We start from the raw sequence: 21,645 nt of genomic DNA on the forward strand, positions 1-21,645 counted from the left end.
TGAAGTAAGCAGAACCAGGAGAGCATTGTACACAGTAACAATAACATCGTATGATGATCAACAGTGAATGACAGCTATTTTCAGTGAAGACTCATGATGAAAAATACTATCCACTTCCAGAGAAAGAATTGATGGGATCTGGATGCAGATCAAAGCATACTTTTTTCACTTGCTTTATGTTTCTTGTTTGGTTTTGTTTATGGTCTGTGTTTTCTTTCACAACCTAATATGGCAGTATGTTTCGTAAGATTGCACATGTATAAACTATAGCAAACTGCAAAATGACAGGAGAGAGGGGAGAAATTTTGGAACTCAGAATTAAAAAAAAACATGTTAAAAATTTTTACATATAACTGGAAAAAAAATGTTGTTTTTTTTTTAAAAGAACCATTGCCCTACAATGTCCTTTAGAGTGCTGAATCTTCAGTTCCCCTAGATAAGAGTTTCTCTGGTAAGAATTTGCAGCCTTTCATTCTTTATATATGTATATACACATATATGCATATATAATTTGATTATAGAGCATGTATATATATATGTATGTATGTGTGTGTATATAATTTGATTATAGAGCTTAAAAGAACCAGTGGAATTTATTGAAGGGTTGGCGGTAATGGTAAGGTCAGCTTTGTGGGGGATTGATTGGAGTGGAGAGAAGGTTGGGGCAGCAATTCAAAATATCCTGACCTGTTAGAGTAATAGGTGATAAGTGATGAACTACGGTGGTAGTTGTGTGAATATGGAGAATAGGTCAGATGAGAGAGATTCTAAGGGGAAAAAAGCAAGATTTGGAAATTGATTGAATATTTAGAGGAGGGCCCAGAAGAGAACCAAGAGAGAGCGTTTCTTACATGCTCACCTTTCCTTCTAGTTGGTATTTCTATGAGTCAGTGCTTTCATCCAGGATCATTAGGTTGCACAGTGGATAGCATGTAGGGCATGGATTCAGGAAGAATTGAATTCAAATTCAGCCTTAGACACTTCTATCTGTGTGACCCTGGGTAAGTCACTTAACTGCTATCAGCCTCAGTTTCCTCAGCTCTAAAATGGGCATAATAATGGTACTTACCTCCCAGGGTTGTCATGAGGATCAAATGAGATAAGAATTATAAAATGCTTATTAGCACAGTACATGGAACGAAGATGCTATATAAATGTTAACTATGATGATGGTGACAATGAAGATTATTTGTTCATGTGAGCTCCCTTGTACCATGTCATCTCATTCTGTGCATTTCTTATCTATGGTTTTTTTTCATAATTTCCTTTATGTAAGTGTTCCTTACACCATGTCTTCTCTTTCTGTGCAATTCTTATCTATGCTTTCATATAAATACTACATAGTAAAGGATTTACCTAGTACTCTGATGACCTTGTTCTTTTAATATTTAGTGAGTAACAGTGTAGCATTTTGGCTTCTCATCTTACTATCTGATGTTTTTTATTCTTGACATATGACTAGGCTTGTTCCTTTTGTAGTCATGTTTTCAATAATACCTTTTATGTCACTACTTGAATATATAGAGAATCATTGGTAACATGCTGTACCCTGCTTATGCCCACTAAAGCTTAAAAAGAAAATTAATAAGGGAATTTGGTGAATACAGTTTTTTTGTTAAACTTAAATCATTGTTGATATACTTTAGTTATGTATTAATGTTCTTTTTCTTCTTAAAGATGTCAGAATCCTGCCCACCCAGAAAATCTTGCAATGATTGGATTGGACCCCCAGATAGATATTCAAACCTTCGACCGATCAAATTTTACATCCCTGAAAATGAATCTCCATTGGAACAGCAGCTTAGGAAATTAAGACAAGAAACACAAGAATGGAACCAACAATACTGGGCAAACCAGAATCAGACATTTATTAAGGCGAGTCTAGATTTTAACAAAATGCAAGTCAGGTTTTTGGCCACTTGGTGGTGCTAAATGTACTTTTGTTTCTTGGGCTACTTGGTCGATTACATTTTTAAAATGTCATTTCACTGTGTAAAAATAGTTTGAAAAGCGGTACTATTACTGTATTATAGTTTTGAAATTGTATGCACGCATTACACATAAGGAATACGAATGTGTGTATAGAATTGTTTTTGTATAAATTGGCCACATTCTAAGATTTCAAATTTCTTACCATAACATTTTGTACACAATTGAAAAGAAATACAAATTTTCATATTTAAATTGGGGTGGTATTATCCTATTCTGTGAGTTTATAAGCAAGCTCTATACAACCAAAAAGAAGTTCATTTTAGAATTTCCTATGCTTTCTGTCCCAATTAAATGCCTATGAAACTGAACTGAATTTTGGTAGCATGAAAATATGCAAGGGGATAAGCAGGAAATTCAGGTCTCAAACTTCTTATATTTCTCTGTGTTATGTTCTCTTTGGGAGTGTGGAGAATCAAAAAGAGAAGGAAGCAATGGAGAGTTGGGGAAGAAGAATTAGGACATGAGTAATAACCAGTAATTAGCAACCCAGTATGGTGATTATTAACATTTTTAATTATTTTCATTGTATTACTAAGTATAAATTATTTATGCAAGAAAAGCAGTTATGAAAAATCTTTAAACAAATAGAAAGTAATGAAAGATACTGCCAGATATGTAGGCAGATTCAGTACAAGTCGTTTAGTGGTGTAACTTAGCTCTGAGCTGGTACCACACAATTCATCACTTATGTATTCGACTTTTGCTGTGTGCTAGGCCCTGTGCTAAACACTGTGAATACAAAGATAAAAGCTCTATGATCCTTGATATTAAAGATATAGCAGAGCAGCAGGACACATACACCAATAACTGTACTGTCAGTCAGAGTGTGCTAAGTGCATAGGACAAGCCAACCAGAGAGAGATTGGGAAGGAAGGGGTCCCTTCTTTGGGGATGATGGCTTGGCACCCAAGCAGCGTATTGAAGTAGAAGAGCAGGATTTCTCTAGGTGGAGATGAGGAGGAAGGGGCTTCTAGGTATGAGGAATGGTTTGCTCAAGAGGTAGGAGAAAGTAGGAAAGAGAGGGGAGTGATTAGTCCTCCATTCTGGGTACTACTCTAGGCCCATCTGAGTGTGAACCCAGGGTGCTGGCACACCTGGCCCAGGCTTTGGGCACACCTTTCAATATAACAATGCATGAAGGGAAGTAGAGGAAAATAAGTCTGGGAAGAAAAATTGGAGCCAGTGAGACAATGATTGTCTTTAAGGACAAAGTCATACAATTTCAAAAAATGACAATTATCATCTTTTAGGAAAAAGAAGAATTTATTCACTCAAGATTGAAAGCTAGAGGTCTGGGATTGAAACATGAAACAGGTTAGTCCAATGGTCTTTTTTTCTGTTACAAGGATGCCATTTTAATAATACTGATGTATAGTGTTTCAAAGTTTGCAAAGCTTTTTACAACATATTGGGATTCTCATAATAATCCTGTTAGGTAAGTGGTATAATTATTATTCTGATTTTACTAAGGCTACAGGAATTCAAGTGACTTGCCCCAGGTCCCCCACCTAGTAAATGTCTGAGATAGGATTTGAGCCCAGCTCTTCCTGACTCTTAAGTTCAATGCTCTGTCTGCTATGCCAACTTTTAAATGAATAGTATTATCAGGCAACTATTTATGACTTGCGTTCTTGGGAGGGCACTTTTAGGATTATGCTCAGTGATACTTTAATGGCTCAAATGATTCAGAATGTAATCTCTCCAAACTTTCTCAGCCTGTGCAGCTTTTGTCCATATCTTCCCATAAACTCAATGTACTACAGGTCTTTCTTAAGGTCTTTTAACATTACGGAGATATCAGAGTGACATCCCTTGCTCTCGATACATGACTTTTTCTGATCACATATTGCCTAGGCCATTTCATGCACTCAAGTCTTCTTTAATTATAAGCAATAGACTATTTATATATGCCCAAACTGTTAGATCACCCACAGTTTTGATACTTCAGAGACAACAGTGTTTTATAATTCATGGTCATATTACCATAACTGTCAGAGTAATGGTGTTTAACAGGAGTTTTTCATCAGAGGCTCATGGATATAGGGTTGGCTAGAAGGGACTTCAAAGGCCAGCTAGTCCAACAGCCTCATTTTACAGGTGAAGAAACTGAGGTCCATGGAAGTTAAGGCTTTATGTTGAGGAGAACCCTGTAATTGTTGAAAGTGCCCCTCACTTTATTTTATTTTATTTTATTTTTTTGCTTCTTGGAGGGCAATTGGGGGTTAAGTGACTTGCCCAAAGTCACATGGCTAGTATGTCAAGTGTCTGAGGCTGGATTTGAACTCAGGTCCTCCCGACTCCAGGGCCAATGCTCTATTCACTGCACCACCTAGCCACCCCTACTTTTATTTTATTTATTATTTTTTTTTAAAGCAATTAGGGTTAAGTAACTTGCTCAAGGTTACACAGCCAGTTATTTCTGGGTGTGGTGCTAAGTATCTGAGCCCGGATTTGATCCCCAGGTCATCCCGACTCTGGAGCCAGTGCTCTTACTCGCTGAGCCACCTGGCAACCCCTCCCTACTTTTATTTTTAATGTTTTATTGATGCCTTAATAGACATCAGTGTAAATTCTCTTTGACTCTCTCTGTTCCTCATCCATGGCCAATGAAGTACAGCTAAACAAAACAAACCAATATATCGACTACATCTAGCAACATATGTCTCATTCGGCACTGGAAGTCCATCACCTCTATTGGGAGGAGGGAGGCATGTTTGAGTTCTCTGAGTTCAAGGGAACGACTGACCAGCGTTCAGATGTTTTTCTATTTATTTTATTTTTTAAAAAATCTTTTGTTGGTGTTTCTTTTTAATGTTACTGTCATTTTCCCTGGACTGTTCCCTCCAAAAGCTCCCTTGTAACCAGTATAATCAAACATAATAAATCATGTCTAAAAATAGGTGCCTCATTCTACATCTCTAGTCCAAAAGCTTCACCATCAGTCTTTTGAAGTCATGATTGGCTGCCGAATTGATCAGAATTCTGAAGCATTTCAGTTCAGTATCATTTTCCTTTTCTTTGTTATTGTCATCATATAAATTATTTTCTTGATTTTGCTTATTTCATTCTGCTTCAATCTTTACATCTTCCCAAATTTCTCTAAATTTTTTATATATGCCTGTCATTTATTACAACACAATAATATACCAGTTTGATCAGCTGTTCCCCAGTTGGTAGAGACATCTACTTGGGTTCTAGTTCTTTGCCACTACCAAAAATACTGGTACCAGTCTTTTTGTGTATATGAATCTTTGCCTCTTAGGAGTGAGATTGCTGGGTCAAAGGGTTTATACAAAAGGTATAATTTCAAATTGTTTTTCAAAACAGTTGAATCAAATTTACAACTGCACCAAATACATTACTGTTCCTGTCATCCCATAGCTCCCCTAGCATTTACCAGTTTGTCTTTTTACTTCTTTGCCACTCAGACATTGTATTTGTGTCTTGTTATTAGTGATTTCATACATTCTGTCCTATGGTTGTCAGTGGCAAAGAACTCACAGGAACAGATTTTCTAAACCTTTTCATCCGTCCTCAGGCTTCCCTTCCTCCCATCCTCTCAGCTGAAAACCCTCATATTTTACTGAAAAGAAATTGAGGCCATTCACTGTGAGCTCACTCTTCTCTCCTCTCCCTCATCTCTTATCACTCAGATGCTTTCTGCCACTATCTCCTTAAGCTCTGTCTCCCAGAAAAAGGTGGTCACCATCTCCTTGCCACAGCTAATCCCTCTGCCTGCAACTTCTTCATCTTCTTCAGCAGATTTACCTCCTCTGTCATCCCCACTCTCATTCATCTTCAGTCTCTCCCTCTCTGTTGACTTTTTCCCTAATGCCTACAAACATGTACGTCTCTCCTTTTTTCAAAAAAACCCCACTTCATCTTTCTACCCTGTTAACTATTGTATCTTTCCTTACTTTTGTGACTGAATTCCTTGAAAAGATTATCTACAATTGATGCCTCTACTTTCTTCTTTACTCTCTGCAGTCTGGCTTCTACATTAATTTTTCTTTTTTTTTTCAACTTATTTATTTATTTTTAGTTTTCAGCATTCATTTCCACCAGATTTTGTGTCACAGATTTTTCTCCCCATCTTTCCGCTACCCCCACCCCAAAATAGCAAGCCTACCTTCCCCCAATCTGTTCTCTCTTATATCCTCCCCAACTTTCTAGTAGGGCAAGATGGATTTCTGTACCCCAGTGCCTTTTATATCTTATTTCCCAGTTGCCTGTAAAAAACAAATTTTTTTAAACGTTTTTAAAATTTTGAATTCCAGATTTTTTCCCTTCTTCCCTTCTCTCCCACCCCCACTGGGAAGATAAGCAATTCAATATAGGTTGTACGTGTGTAGTTACACAAAACATTTCCATAGTAGTTATATTGTGAAAGACCAACTCTATTTCCCTCCATCCTATCCCACCCCCCAATTATTCTGTTTTCTCCTTTGACCCTATCCCTTTTCAAAAGTGTTTGCTCCTAACTACCCTCTCCCCCAATCTGTCCTCCCTTTTATCATCCCTCCCCCTTATCTACTTCCCCCCGGTTTGTTTTTTTTTATTTTTGGAGGGCATTTGGGGTTAAGTGACTTGCCCAAGGTCACACGGCTAGTTTTTGTGTAGAGTGTCTGAGATTGAATTTGAACTCAGTTCTTCCTGACTCCAGGGCTGGTGCTCTATTCACTGGGCCACCTAGCTGCCTCCCCTCCCCCACCTCATTTTTTTTGTAGGGTAAGATACTCAATTGAGTGTGTGTATAATTCCCTCCTTAAGCCAAATCCAATAAGAGTAAGGTTGTCCCCTTTCCTTTCACCTTCCTGCTCTTCCCCTCCATTGTAATAGTTTTCTCTTGCCTCTTTTATATGAGATAATTTACCCTATTCTATCTCTCCCTTTCTCCTCCCAATAAATTCCTCTCTCACCTCTTAATTTTATTTTTTTAGATATTATCTTTTCATATTGAACTCATCCTGTGCCCTCTGTCTATGTATACATGTACATACATATGCCCACACTCACATAAGTATTTATAGACACATACACCCTCCTATATATTCATATGTGTATGTGTAGATATAGATATATATTCCCTTCAACTGTCCTCATACCAAGAAAAGTCTTATAAGTTACAATTATTGTTTTTCCATGTAGGAATGTAAGTAGTTCAACTTTAATAAGTTCCTTATGATTTTTTTTTTCTGTACCCTCTCATTCTTCTCTTGCTTCGTGTATTTGAAAGTCAGATTTTCTGTTCAACTCTGGCTTTTTCATTAAGAATGCTTGAAAGTCCTCTATTTCATTGAATGTCCATATTTTCCCCTGAAACATTATACTCAGTTTTGCTGGTTTTAGTCCTAGCTCCTTTGACCTCTGGAATATCATATTCCAAGCCCTTTCTGTCCCTTAATGTAGAAGCTGCTATGTCTTGTGGTCATCCTGATTGTGTGTCCACAATGCTCAGATTGTTTCTTCCTGACTGCTTGCAGTATTTTCTTCTTGACCTGGGAACTCTGGAATTTGGCTTTAATATTCCTAGGAGTTTTCTTTTTGGGATCTTTATCAAGAGGGGATTGGTGAATTCTTTCAATTTCTATTTTGCCCTCTGGTTCTAGAATATCAGGGCAATTTTGCTTGATAATTTCTTGAAAGATGGTGTCTACGCTCTTTTTTTTGATCATAGCTTTCAGGTAGTCCAATAATTTTTAAATGATCTCTCCTGGATCTATTTTCCAGGTCAGTGATTTTTCCAATGAGATATTTCACATTGCCTTCAATTTTTTCATTTGTTTGAATCTATTTTATAGTATCTTGATTTCTCATAAAGTCATTAGCTTCCAATAGCTCCAATCTAATTCTGAAGGAATTATTTTCTTTAGTGAGTCTTTGAAATTCCTTTTCCATCTGACAAATTTGGCTTTTTAAGGCATTCTTCTCCTCATTGGCTTTTTGGGCCTCTTTTGCCATTTGAGTTAGTCCGTTTTTTTGGTTTTTTTTTAAAGCAATTGGGGTTAAGTAACTTGCTCAAGGTTACACGGCCAGGTGTTTCTGGGTGGGTGCTAAGTGTCTGAGCCCAGATTCGATGCCCAGGTCATCCCAACACTGGGGCTGGTGCTCTTACTCACTGTGCTACCTGGCCGCCCCTAGTCTGTTTTTTTAAGATGTTATTTTCTTCATTATTTTTGGGGGGTCTCCTTTAGTAGGCTGTTGACTCACTTTTCATGATTTTCCTGCATCATTCTCATTTCTTTTCCCAATTTTTCCTTCAGTTCTCCTACTTGATTTTCAAAATCCTCCTTCAGCTCCTCCATGGCCAGTAACCAGTTCATATTTTTCTTGGAAGCTTTTGATACAAGAGTTCTGACTTTGTTGTCTTCCTCCCATTCCATGCTTTGATCTTTTTTGTTCCCAAAAATTGAATCTATGGTCTGATTGCATTTCCTCTGCTTGCCCATCTTGCCAGCCAATTACTTGACTTTTGAGCTCTTTGCCACGGTAGAACTCTGCTTCTAGATTGTAGAGAGCTTTGTCCCAAATCGCTGGGGTTTTTGCAGCTGCCAGAGCTATTAGCAGGGCACCCTCCCTGCAGCCCACAAGCTGTTGCACACTGGCCACACACCCCAGGACCAACACCCAAGACCGCAATCCAGACCCAAGCAGGTTAAACCAAGCAAGAGCAATTACCTTCTGAATAGTCTCTTGGTCCCCCTACAATCTGCAGGCCAGGAACTCGGGAAGCAGCCACACCAGCAGCAGCTGCAGTCATTGCCATGCCTCCACCACCTTTCACCTGGGGGCAGGGGCTGGACCGCACTCTTCTGTCCCCCTGTTCTAACAGAGGTGCACACTGACCTTTTACTTTATCATTGACATTTATGGGTTGAGAAGTCTGGAAAACCCACAGCTGCTGGTGATTCACTCCTGAAATCTGCTCTGGCCACTGCTGGTTGGGGCCACTCTGGGGCCAGAACCACCCGGCTCACGTGGGACCTCGGTGCGTTAGCCCCTTCCTGTCGGCCTGCCTTCGGTGGGAGATTTGTTTCTGTCTGTCACTTTGTGGGTTCTGTAGCTCTAAAACTTGTTTAGAGTCATTTTTTTTTACATGTGTTGGAAGTGATTGGAGCAAGAGCTCACACCAGATTTGTGCTTCTACTCTGCCATCTTGGATCTGCCCTCTACATTCATTTTTCAACTGAAACTGTTCTTTCCAAAGTTACCAATTATCTCTTAATTGCAAAATCTGTTGACCTTTTCTCAGTCTCCCTCTTTCTTGACCTCTTTCGTCCTTTTACCCTTGATACCCTCTTTTCTCTAGGTTTTTGTTACATTGCTCTTTCCTGGTTCTCCTCTTACCTATCTTACCACTCCTTAGTCTCCTTGGCTGGATTTTCATGCAGGTCATGCCTGTAGAGTAATCTGTATCTGCTTGAGGTTATTCATCTCTCCAGCCTCAGTTCCTGAATTAAGGTTTCATGTAGGGCTCCCCGATTCAGTTTGGGGTACTGCTCAGTGTCACCACTAGGTCACCTGGATTCCTGTCCTAAACTCTACCTCCAGAGGACAGGCCTTCTTGGATGTTTGTTTTTCGGAGCTCTCGATCTTGAGGGACCTTTGGTAGGACTGAATGCTAGGGCCTTCTGATCACCTGTACCTAGGTTGGCCTGGTCTGAGTACTGTCATGACTGCACTGTTCCCTACCTTGCAGGCGGCTAGGGTCTACCATGTGGGCTTCCCACCTCCACAGTTTGGATTTCCAGCCTCCCTGGGGCTTTCTCTGGAGAATCCTCTGCTCTTGCTATCTCAGAACACAGAAACTTGCGTTCTATAGGTGTTGTCTCTGGGCAGTCTCTTATCTGACTGGGAAGTGTCCGGCTTGTTTGCCTGTGCTGGAACTGGTGCCAGCTTTGCTACTGGCCTCATTTATGTCACTCGTGGGCTACTGGCTGTCTTTTGGTGAAGTTCTAGAATAGAAAGCACTGTAATTTCTCATTTGATTTCTTGGTCATTATTTGATCTGCTACAGATCAGGTTTTATGCTGGAGTAGGTAGGCCATTCCAGTAGCTGTCTTGGTTGGAAATCCTACCAAATTAAACAACCCACATCTTCAGTATCTCCTATTTTCTCTAAGATAAAATATACATTGTCTGTTACATAGGACCTTCCAGGGTGTGATTCCAATCTGCCTTTCCAATCTTATTTTTTTGTTTTATTATGCTTACTGTTCCCACAGTACTGTCATTTCCCCATCTCCAACAAACCAATACACACCTTGTCCAACAAAAACACCTGACCTTTGCAGAGCCCTAGACTCGATGTGAATAGAAAGATACCAAAGACAGAAAAGCATATGGTCACTATTATTTTTAGAACACTTTGTGTGGCTCTTGACGGGGGTTGGAAAACTGCAACCCAGACCTGCTTCTTATGTGCCCTATGAACTAAGAATAGTTTTTGCATTGTTTAATACAATAAGACTTTATTTAAAAATGTAAAAACTCACCTGTTTTTGCAGGCCCCAAGTTTTGGTCCAAGATCCATAGTTTGCCAACTCTAGTTCTAGAGTTCATATGTGTGTGTATATATATATATATATATATGTTTTGGGATTTATCTAGTTACATATGTATGTGTGTATGTATGTATATGTTATATATGTATGTATACATACATACACACAGACACATAGTGTAAGTATCCTGAAACAATTGCTCTTCCCCACTCAGTGTATCTTAATTCTATTCTGATGGAAGGGTCTACTATCAATAAGAGATAAAAATACTGAAGGTACCTTCAGTTTTAGAGTTGTATAATAAAGTGGCCAATAAGGATTGGCAACTGGGAAGTCATTTTGATGGGATACAGTAACTTCTCCCCTGAGAAATGGCCTGAAACCACAGTTGTTTCTAATAAGATAAAAAACCTGTATGATATGTACACAACCCTGTATGTACACAAGGGTGAATTTCAGACTAAGATGCCTGAAAGGGCAGAGTCTCATCTAGTGACTACATTCTCATAATGGCATTGTATTTCTTATTTCATGGTCTTTAAAAAGTAAAAAGTTTATGTGGTAGAGATATAAATCTAAAGTTATAAATTTTCCTTATAATTCTTTAAATGAAGCAAAACTGAACCCTACACCCCAGTTACAGTAGTAAAATCTTTTTCTCCCTAAACCTGTACCATTGTTTTATGTTTAAATTAATTTTCAGGTAAAAAAATAACATTGAATGCAGAAGAAATGGCTGATTTTTACAAGGAATTCTTAAGTAAAAATTTTCAGAAGCATATGTACTATAACAGGTAGGTGTATCCTTTTTATTCTAACACCGTTGAGGAATACTAAATCCAAATGGTTTATGATTGCATACCGTGTTTCCCTGATAATAAGACCTATCCCGAAAATAAGCCCTCCCCTTACTGTGTAAGATTCCTCTAAAATAAGCCCTCCCCTGAAAATAAGCCCTATTGAGATTGCTACTGTAGTGAAGGTGATCCCCTGCGCTACACGCTACATTACGGTACCCTCTGTATGCACCATCTCCCCCCCCCGTGAAACGCACGCCGTGCTCCAAGCTGCATCCAATCAGAGCTGCAGCAGTGAGCGTGTCATCCTGTTCTTCCCCAGTGATTTGCTTATTGAATAAAGGTACATTTTTTTGTTCACATTTACCTGTTTATTAAAATTGCTGTCAATGTTCATTAAAATAAGCCCTCCCCTGAAAATAAGCCCTTTGATGTTTTTCTGTCCAAAAAAACTAATAAGACAGTGTCTTATTATCGGGGAAACACGGTATTACTTCACAGTTTAATAGTCTTTTTAGGGGCGGCCAGGTGGCTCAGCAAGTAAGAGCACTGGCTCCAGCATCGGGATGACCTGGGGATCAAATCTGGGCGATACTCAGCACCACACCCAGAAATAACTGGCCGTATAACCTTGAGCAAGTTACTTAACCCCAATTGCTTAAAAAAAATTTTTTTTTAAATAGTCTTTTTAAACTTAATAATCTCATCTTATGCAAGAGACATACTACTGCCAACCTACTTCTCAGAATTTTTCAATGAAATGATCTGTTTAAACAATCTTATTTTGGCCTTCTTTATGCTACAACAAAAAGACTAAAGGTCTGAGAAATATCAGATAAGAAAGCATCTTAGGAATATTCCAGCCCAACCCTTCAGTTTTATAGATAAAGGAACAGAGGCTGCTGTAGGTGAAGTGACTTGGCTAAAGTAGCAAAGCCAGGATTTGAAACAGATTTTTAGTCAAATGAGTATCTGTTGTACTTAATTTCTGTCTTCAGTTTCTGATTTGTGCACATAGCAGCGTTCTCCACGGTCACTTGCATGTATGATCCCAAGTGACCTAAAATCTTTCTGGGTAAAGCTTTTATGGAAAGTTGAAAGTGAAATTGAATCTCTTCTTTATCTCTTTACCCATTTGGTAACATTTCCTCCCTTTTTAGGGGCCTAGTATTTTCCTGCTCTCTCCTCCTATTCTCTAGCAAAATAAAGAAAATGTGTCTGCAGAAGCTGAGGGATGTGTCTGTTAGTCATATAGTATGCAGGAGAGTGAAGCTTTGCTGCTAACCCCCACAACTCACTGTGAAGTTGGTGGGATTCCTTTTGTGAATTCAAGTCAGCCTTCATTAATCATAGTCACTTATGTGAGCTACGTGTAATTATGTCTAATGTCCTTGCAATTAGACATAATAATGCACATGAATTTTATTAAATAATTTTAAGTCTTTATTACCATACTAATCCCCATCCATGTGTGCTTAGTTTTCATAGTAGGTTAATAATGTAATACTGTTTATTACTTATGTGCATGAAGTGACAGGGAACATTGGCAATGCAGTCTTAGCAGCAATTGCATAACTTCACATTTTACATTTGTATGATCTTCTGATGAAAAGTGATGTAAAAGTCAGTCTCATGTGTGACAGACTTATTCTGAATAAATCCAGACAAAATATTTAGTGTCTTCTCATACTGAGTTTCATTAAGGCACTGCTTCCCCTTTAAATGGTCATCCATAAATAAATTCACAAATTTACATAATCCTAGAATGTTAGAACTGGCAGGGACCTTAGGACATAGAATGTCACAACAGGTAGAGCCTCAGAGCCCATGTTCTCCTAGACAGAGGAAGCTTCTTGCCCAGGGTCACATAGTGAGTGAATGATAGAGTCCAGGTTTTCAGTTTCTTAACCCCATATGCTGTTCACTACAACATATTTCAAAGTTTACACATCATTTGTTTAGAATTCAGAGCACATTTTCTCATAGAAATGATGTTACAAGTTGTGGTTAGGTTCCCAGGCCCTCCCCTGAAGTAATAGAAATTTAAATATTGTTCTCATGTGTGATGGGTGGTTGTGTAGTTTTCAGAGTAACTTATGAAAAGCTTTATGTAATGTGTTGTTTCATATCATCTGCTTGCCATCTCTTTGCTTTGTGTTTGAGCCCTTGTTTTTATTTCCTCCTTCTGTCCCAAGTGCTGATAAAGTACTGTGAGTCTGTTCCAGAACAGAAGTCCTGTGTTCACTCATCAGCTCATTTGGCTGAAAGTAATGGCATGACCTACATACTTATTAGCATTCTGGCTCTGAAAGGCTTAGCTTTCAGAATATGGGACCCTCTCCTTGAGCTATGGATTCTATATGAGCATTACCAGTTGAAATTGGGAACTAACTAGATAACCCTCAAAAATATGCTAAAATTTGCATCTGTCATTAAAGTCAAATAAGACTGTGTATGAAATGCATCAGTATTATTTGTATTTAGGCAATTTCAAGATTGCCTTTTGGGGAATGAAAATAAAATGAAAGAAAAACTCAAAATTGAGAAACCAGTAAATGAAAACAAGGACCTCTATAATCTTTCTCAGGTCAGCATCAGTGATAAATGAATCTAAGCACTTTTCTGACCATTATTGGGGAGGAGGTGGACCCTTTCTTTTCTTCGTTGAGTATGAAATGTGTTGCTTCTGTAAATAGGGTGCCAGGATCAGGCATTGTGGATGCACGCAGTGCATCCCCCATCAACTCCGACAGAGCTCGTCCAAGCACTTCGTTGCCTATTCAACATACCCCTTGTCATTCATCTCCAGAGTCTTTTTTTCCCAGAGAAAGCTTTCTAAAGTGTATAGAAAATCCATAGAATTTCTTCATTTCCTCCAGAGGCCACAAATGTTCCTTTTTTCCTGGAAACCCAAGTCAGGAATGGAGCTTACATCACCAGAATAAGCAAAGATAGTTGGACAAGTGGCTTAACCCGGCTTCATTTTGTAAGCTAATAAAGTTCTCAGGAGAATGATGGACCAAGTCTAATAAAATGAAATTTAATAAAGGTCAATGTAAAATCCTGCATTTGGATTTTTAAAAATCAACTGCATAAATACAGGATGGAGAATACAGAGCTAAAGTTGAACAAAGGCTGGGGGGTTTAGTGTACTGCAAGCTCCATGGGATCAGCAGCGTAGCTACCAAGTCATTAAAGGCTTAAAGGCAAATCTCTGCTTCAGAGTAAGAAATGCTGCCCCTGCAGGAGGTCACTTCCCATCACTGGAGGTGCTTGAGTGGAAGCTGGATATTCTGTTAGGTATTCTAGCACACCTACTTCCAGCTGTGAAATTCTGTGATTCCCTGTAATTATTTTTTTCAAAAATATTATTTTTGAATGTTAGGTGATTAAAAAAGACCTCTTTCATGATAAATGCCTTCCATTTCCTTCCTCTTGTCTTGTAATAAATATTCAGTGTTTTGGGCATTTTAGGGAAAGGGGAAAATTATTAACAAAAGAGGATGGTAAGCTGAACTCTTTTTATTTGGTGCTGAGTCTTTAATGCTTAGAATATTAATCATAAGCTACTATTATATATAATATATAATGTTCCTTGTTCTTTTTCTTGTGGTGAAATCTAGAGACTGGTACAAACGTAATTTTACTATCACCTTGTTCATGGGAAGAGTGGCCCTAGAAAGAATTTGGAGGAAGCTTGGATTCAAACAGGTGAAGAAAGATTAGAAGCACATCTACTTCTGCCTTCACCAGCTCCCGTGCTGGCCATCAGGATCAGGGACTGTTGTGACTGTGATAGCCTATTTACCTCAAACATCATTGTATCATATGGAAGTGACTCACAAACTCAGCATAAGTGGATGATTAAAAAAAATGTTTTTTGAGTGTAACAAAAAGTCTTTCAGAAGTTTTTCCATTGAAGGTCACTTTTGTATTCCCTCCCACAACAACCCAAGCAATTAAAGTAATTTACATGAACTGCAACAGATTGCAGAAGAGATATTTTGGGGCAGAGGTGTGGCCCAGAGAACTCACAGGTCTCAGCTTGCTTTTGCTCCACTTGACTTTCTTCCTGATGGAGATAAGTATTATGGTCATTTTAATTCCTGAGTTGGCAATTTGGGGGTCAAAGAAGATACTCTATAATTCGTTGCGCCAGATTTGCCCCAGCACATACTTTTAAAGTAACTGGCATTTCCCTTGTCAGGTAATCATTTACATTCTGAGGTAATTAAGCTATGATAACTATCCCCAGAGTATATATTCACATGCTAATCAGACATCATGTTGGTTGCCAAAGCTTTAAAGAGATACTTAGTACTTATTTTGAAATGAATATCCTTTGAAACAAAAGTTTGAAGTGTGACTGTGCTATAGTTAAAAAGTTGTGGGATTTTTTTTTTTAACAAATATAAAAGAATGTACACTCCCAGTGAAAGTATTGCTATTCAAAATATTTCTGGAACTCCTCTCTAGAAGTTGCCTCCTAGTCTTTTGAACATTTTCATTTGTAGCATATCATTACCCTTGAAAGGTAGTTGGAATTTTTGAAACATTGAGAGCCATGTCTAGCAAATGAAGTTGGGTGATACTGCTTGTTGGGACAGTTTTGAGTTCCAAACAAGCTGTGATTCTAAAATAATAAGTGGTTTTCTTCTGTAGCTGGTTAATCTGGTCCTAAGTGTCCCAAAAGAGGTTTCTAGAATTGCCTGTAAGATTCCTTTTAACTCTGAGCTCCTGTGTTTTTAAACAAGGGCAAAATGGTAGCCATGAGTGTTATCTGTCTAAGGATGACTACTTTGAAAAGAGGAAACACTCATAAATTCTGGTCTGCTAGTTCAACTAATCGAATTGCTTTAAAATTACACTTTGGGCTAAAACCTGTAGTAAAGGCTACGGTAATCATCAGTGTTCTTATACCATAACACCATTCAAAATTGTAAGCACATTGCAGAGGGTTTTAACTTTTCTCAGACTGCCATAATTTCTGTCACCATCTCATTCCACTTGCTGCCTGTCTGCAGGGCTTTTTAAGACCCTTCCATACCCTAGTCAGTATGGAGATAGCAGAGGAATTGAACTTCCCAGCTGACTGACATGGTGACTAACAGCATGATTATATTCCTCTGGTCTCTTTTCCTCTACAGCCCAGAAAAGGGCAAATAGATTTTAAGAAAGGAAAAATATTTTTGAGGTAAATGTTAAATATGGGAGGTAGACATATAGTCCTTGCTTCAGAGACATAGATTTGTTCTCACTGTAGAATTAGTTGTTAAATTCCACTTAGAGAGCAAATGATTGGCAGGTGTGAAGAAATGGGGTGTTTATGAAGGGCAGTGGAAAAGGAGTGTTTTTTAGCTGTGGAAGTATGAAAAGACTGATGATCAGAAGATTCAGATATTGAGAGCTTTGAGGACTTTGCATTGTTATTCTCTGCTGCTAAGGCTTGCAATTTAAGACCAGGAAAGGTTTTTGGGGAAGGGTTTTGTTTGTTTGTCTTACTTGGTTTTTCTTTTCTTTTTTTAATTAAAAGAAGTAGTTAAATATTTATCTTTAGGCAGAGAAAATAAAAATGGTTATTTTATTTTTAAAATGTAACTGAGAAATCACATTTTTCTTCAAAGATTCAGTTCAATCCATATTCATTAGAGTGTCAGAGCTGGAAAGGACCTTAGAGATTGAGTCCAGCTTCCTGTTTTATAAGTGAGGAAACAGGTCCAAAGAGGAGGACTTGCTCAACGTCGAGCAATATGTTGGTGGCAGAGCCAGGACAAGACCCCAGTGACCAGATTCATGAACCATTATTTTTCTATTTTCTGTCATATCTTGCTGCTTCCCATCACGTGTTTTATGTTATCTTAATCCACTCTGCATTAAATATTTTAATGACATGTGGTTTTCTCAGGTGGGCCTTCCTCCTAGTAATGGACATCACAATTCTTTTATGCCTTAGTTTGGCACTGGAGAGTTGGGGTGGCTGAAAAATTCATTACCCAGTGGCCATTTAATCCAACTGCTGCTTGATGAGTCTTTCTGAACTAAACAGCAGAAAAACAGATCTGTTACTTGTTGTTGAAACCATTCCAGCCTATTAAGGCTTGCCAGGGCTTATGTTCCCCTAGCATAGCATTTGAAAAGCCTGGATCACCTGCAAGCCTCAACAGGGCTCTTTAATCCATTAAGATTACTTAATAGCCTGTGATCTCCATGCTGCTGTGACAGCAACATGCATGTTGACCTAGTAAAAGAAGCTATTTTATCTTACTGGCTTAAATCATCCCAGTGGTGAGGGGACAGACCAGCACTGATTAATAGTTGCCAAGCAGTGCTACCAAATAAGGTGTCATTGGGCTTTCAACATGAACCCCTGGAAAGTAAGAATGAAGAGTTCCAGTACTCTGGTATTGGCTCATTGAAAGTTTTCATATAAATATTGTGTTCTTCTCAAGAAGAAAATTACAGAACATATGTTGAAAAATTCAAGACATCTGGCTTAAATTCACGAAAGAAAGAAAATGTTTCCAGTTTCACAATAGGTTGAAGCTTATTGTCAGGACCCTTTGAAGGTTGAAGTTAAAGGGAGCTGGTTTTTAAAATATCATAGCCCTTGACTATTCTGGTCAAGGGTTCTGGAGCTTTATTGAGAAGAGCTCCTTGCAGATCTGTGCCTTCACCTTTAGGACAAATTTTAGTCCTAACCTCTGCTGAATTTGTATGCCTTTGTCATCTGTGTTGAGGACATCTGGTTTTGAGGAAAGACCATATGGTGTAATGGGGAAAGCACCAAACTGAGAGGGAAATTCTAATTCTGGCTCTGACCTTTGATCTTTGTGTGATCTTAGGAAAGTCACTTCTTTCTATATCTCAGGTTTCTCTAAGGGATCTATATTCCAGAATACTGCTCTCAATATCTTTTTTCATTTTATAGAGCTTTTGTTGACAAGGACACTTTTAGCAACTGAATACATAAATGTGATTACTGTAATCAAAATCGATCAGATCAGCTTTTAAAAAATAATGGTCACGTCTTAATGCCAAATGTTAACTTGATTCTTGTCAACTGTGTTTATTACTAGAGGTATAAATGTGCTGACAGAATTGATAGGAAATGAGGAGGCTTTGATCTTTTCCTGAATTATAAATATTTGAGCTAAGCAATCATTTTAATGTTATCCGATGCCACAGATAAACAGAAGCAAATAATTTCAAGGTCATTTTGAACTGACCCTGATGTCTATATGTTCACACAAAAAAGTTTTTTTTATATCATTCTTTTTAAAAGAAAATCTTCCTCTCAATTTTCTGTAGCATCATAAATAACCATCTTTGGATTTTAGGACTTAATTTTGGTTATGTCAGTACTTGAATTTTTAAATATTTGTTCATGGTTATAAATGTTTTATTTTCCATTTTGGCTTTACCCATATGTTTCCATTTGGTGTAAATTATTCTGTTATCTGCACTTTTAAAAAATTAAATTAAAAATTCTATATTTTCCATTTCTTATTTTTGGTGGTTTTTATAGAGATCACTTCACCTTTGCTTTTGTAACAAGGAATTGCAAATATCAAACTATAGTGAAGATGACAGTCTTCCCTGCCTACCTTAGAGTGAGAATCCAAAGTAAAAGAGTTGGGGAGGACCAGCATGTCCAGGATAGAAGGGATCTAGTGCCTGAGCTGAGAATCAGAGCTGGAAAGGACCATGGACCTGTAGAGCCATAGAATGTCCACTGAAAGAACCTGCTGACCATACGCCAGACCCCTTATTTATGTCACACGTCCTCATGACATAATCTAATATTCTGTCTTCAACCCCTTCATGTGGGAAGCAAACCCAGATTGAGGAAAAGGCACTTGGCCAAGGCAGCCTAGTGTGTTAGTGGCAGAGCCATAGCTAGAATACACATCTGCTGTGTTCACAGCCAGCAATTCTCCAGCTGGACTTCTCCTGTTCAGTGTTCTGTAAATCATGAAGGGCCTTATTAATTATAAAACTCTGTATTCTCAGAAGTTATTAGTACAGTGCCTGTTATTACAGTAGCAAAAACTAAAGGGTAACTTGCTACTTCTGGGCAATCCATGCCATCTCCAAAAGCAAAAATCGGATAAGTGCACAATTTAAGTTCTTTTTTATCCAAATAAGCACCATGTTGGAAAAATCCACCTGTAGAAGATAAGGCAGTGGCATGTTATGACTGTTCCCTGTAAAGTTCTGTAGAAAGCTCGTTTCCCAGGCCCCAGCAAAGGCAATGACTTAAGTACTATGGTGTTCTGGCAAATACCGAGACAATGGAAGCTTATTTAAAGATGGCTTCACTCATGGCCTTCACTAAATGGCCCCAGATGACAGGCACCATTCTGAGTGTACTCTTGTATTAAATGTGTTTTGGGGGGCGGCTAGGTGGCACAGTGAATAGAGCACTGGCCCTGGAGTCAGGAGGACCTGAGTTCAAATCCATCCTCAGACACTTGACACACTCACTAGCTGTGTGACTTTGGGCAAGTCACAACCCCAATTGCCCTCCAAAAAAAAAATAATGTGTCTTTGGTGACTCTTCTCATGGGCCCAATCCAATGGAAGGCACACAGTGGATTCAGTATGAATCTGTTTATGATGGTGATATTTCACCTTATTTTAATACATTTAAGGTTTCCACAGCACTTTACCTATGCTTCTTAGGATCACAGGATCAAGAATTGGAAGGAACTTTGAGATGAATGTTTCCCCACCTGTGCCCCTACTGATGGTGCCCAAAGAGGTGAAAGAATTTGCCCAAGGTCACACAGGTAATAAAGCAGAGTCAGGATTCGAACCCAAGGCTTCTGTTTACAAATCTAGTACTTTTTCCCCTGTATCTCACTATCTCTCACCAGTGCTGTTTGTGCTTCACTTGACTCTAGACTCCTAAGGACCACAGGTTTCCATGTGAGATATTTTGGAAGATGTGACCTTCAGTTGACTTGAATTCCTATCTCATTTAGTTGGGGACCCTTAGTTTGAATCAGGCAAGGAATATGCATTTTAAAAGCAAAACGTTTAATCAGGACTAAAATGCAAGGGAAAAGGTGAAATTACACCTTAGTAACACTCCCAATGAGTACAAATTCATTCCTGATTTTCCCCAGAATGGGAATCAGTATCCCCCAGTATTCATGCTTCCCAAATGAGGATAGATATTTCTCTCTCTCTTTCTGGAATCAGAGTGGAAGAAGTGCTTTCAATGTAGGCATCCTTGCTTGAAGATTGTGCCTGCTGATATCAGGTACCTCTGACTCAACTCTCCTCTGTGGGTAGCTATTTCTTCTTGCTTCGTGGCTCTTAGAAACACACCAGATATTGTCATTACAGTGTCTCCTCCATCTGGTTTCACTCTCTCAAAAATGTCTTCATACCACTAACAGTCTATTCCTTGTGATGCAATTGTCCTGCACCTCAGGCTTATGGTCATATTTGTAATGGAGTCCTGGGGACTTCTCTCGATGAAAAATCTTTCTCTGGGTCACATGTTATGACAGATATGGTCAGATATACAACTGATACCTTTTCATCCATTCAGCATACTTTTAATGCCTACTGTGTGAAGAGCACTGCCAAATGCTGGAGGATCTGTATATGTCACCACCCTGGGTAACTGGAGGATTACCTTCTAGAAGAATATATTCCGTCTCTTGACAACAATCAGTTTCTCACAAATGTGCTACTCTAATATTGTGACAGGTTTTACCAACTTTACCCCTATGAGTTTGGACCTTCATAACATCCTGTTTCCTTTATATATTTCTTTTTTTTTTTAGGGAAAAGGACAGGGCAATTGGGGTTAAGTGACTTACCCAAAGTAAGTGTGTCAAGTGTCTGAGGCCGGATTTGAACTCACATCCTCCTGACTCCAGGGCCAGTGCTCTATTCACTGCATGACCTAAGTAGCAGAATTGCACATCTTATTGCACACAGTTATCTTATTTCAGTCTCTTTGCAGGGTTAAATTTTTGTTGTTTTGTGTAGTGTAGTGTGTGTGTGTGTGTGTGTGTGTGTGTGTGTGTGTGTGTGTGTGTGTGTGTGTGTGTGTAGGATATATAGATCCCCTGCTTTAAAAATAATAATTTAACCCAAAAGAAGTGTTGCAAATTGGCATTCACTTTGAAAAAATTTTTTTAATTCAGAATTTGATCAAAAGATTCCAAAGGTATAAAATGGTCTGATAGACTCATAGTGAGATATATCATATTGAGATACAAATACAATAACAATAGCCCCCTATATTCAATATCTTCAATACTTCAAAAGATCTTTGATCCTACCATTTCAAATTTCAGCTACTCCAAATGTTAGTTTCCATACGACCCTGCCAA

General features: G+C 38.5%; 1 protein-coding gene across 1 annotated transcript in view; it reads left to right on the forward strand.

Annotated features, from left to right (window-relative positions):
- COA8 (cytochrome c oxidase assembly factor 8) overlaps window positions 1–18,792 on the forward strand; it is a 29,225-nt gene extending 10,433 nt beyond the window's left edge. Inside the window, exons 3-6 of the mRNA XM_069103720.1 lie at window positions 1,678–1,875; window positions 3,243–3,306; window positions 11,200–11,290; window positions 14,917–18,792. Coding sequence (XP_068959821.1) covers window positions 1,678–1,875; window positions 3,243–3,306; window positions 11,200–11,290; window positions 14,917–15,019 — 456 coding nt within the window. The 3' untranslated portion in view covers window positions 15,020–18,792. The remainder of the gene's footprint in view (window positions 1–1,677; window positions 1,876–3,242; window positions 3,307–11,199; window positions 11,291–14,916) is intronic.
- Window positions 18,793–21,645: the final 2,853 nt, after the last annotated feature.

The sequence above is a fragment of the Petaurus breviceps genome, unplaced genomic scaffold, assembly GCF_028583685.1.
Source record: "Petaurus breviceps papuanus isolate PSGF00001 unplaced genomic scaffold, PetGlider_PUasm1.0 64, whole genome shotgun sequence".
In the NCBI taxonomy this organism is placed as follows: Eukaryota; Metazoa; Chordata; class Mammalia; order Diprotodontia; family Petauridae; genus Petaurus; species Petaurus breviceps.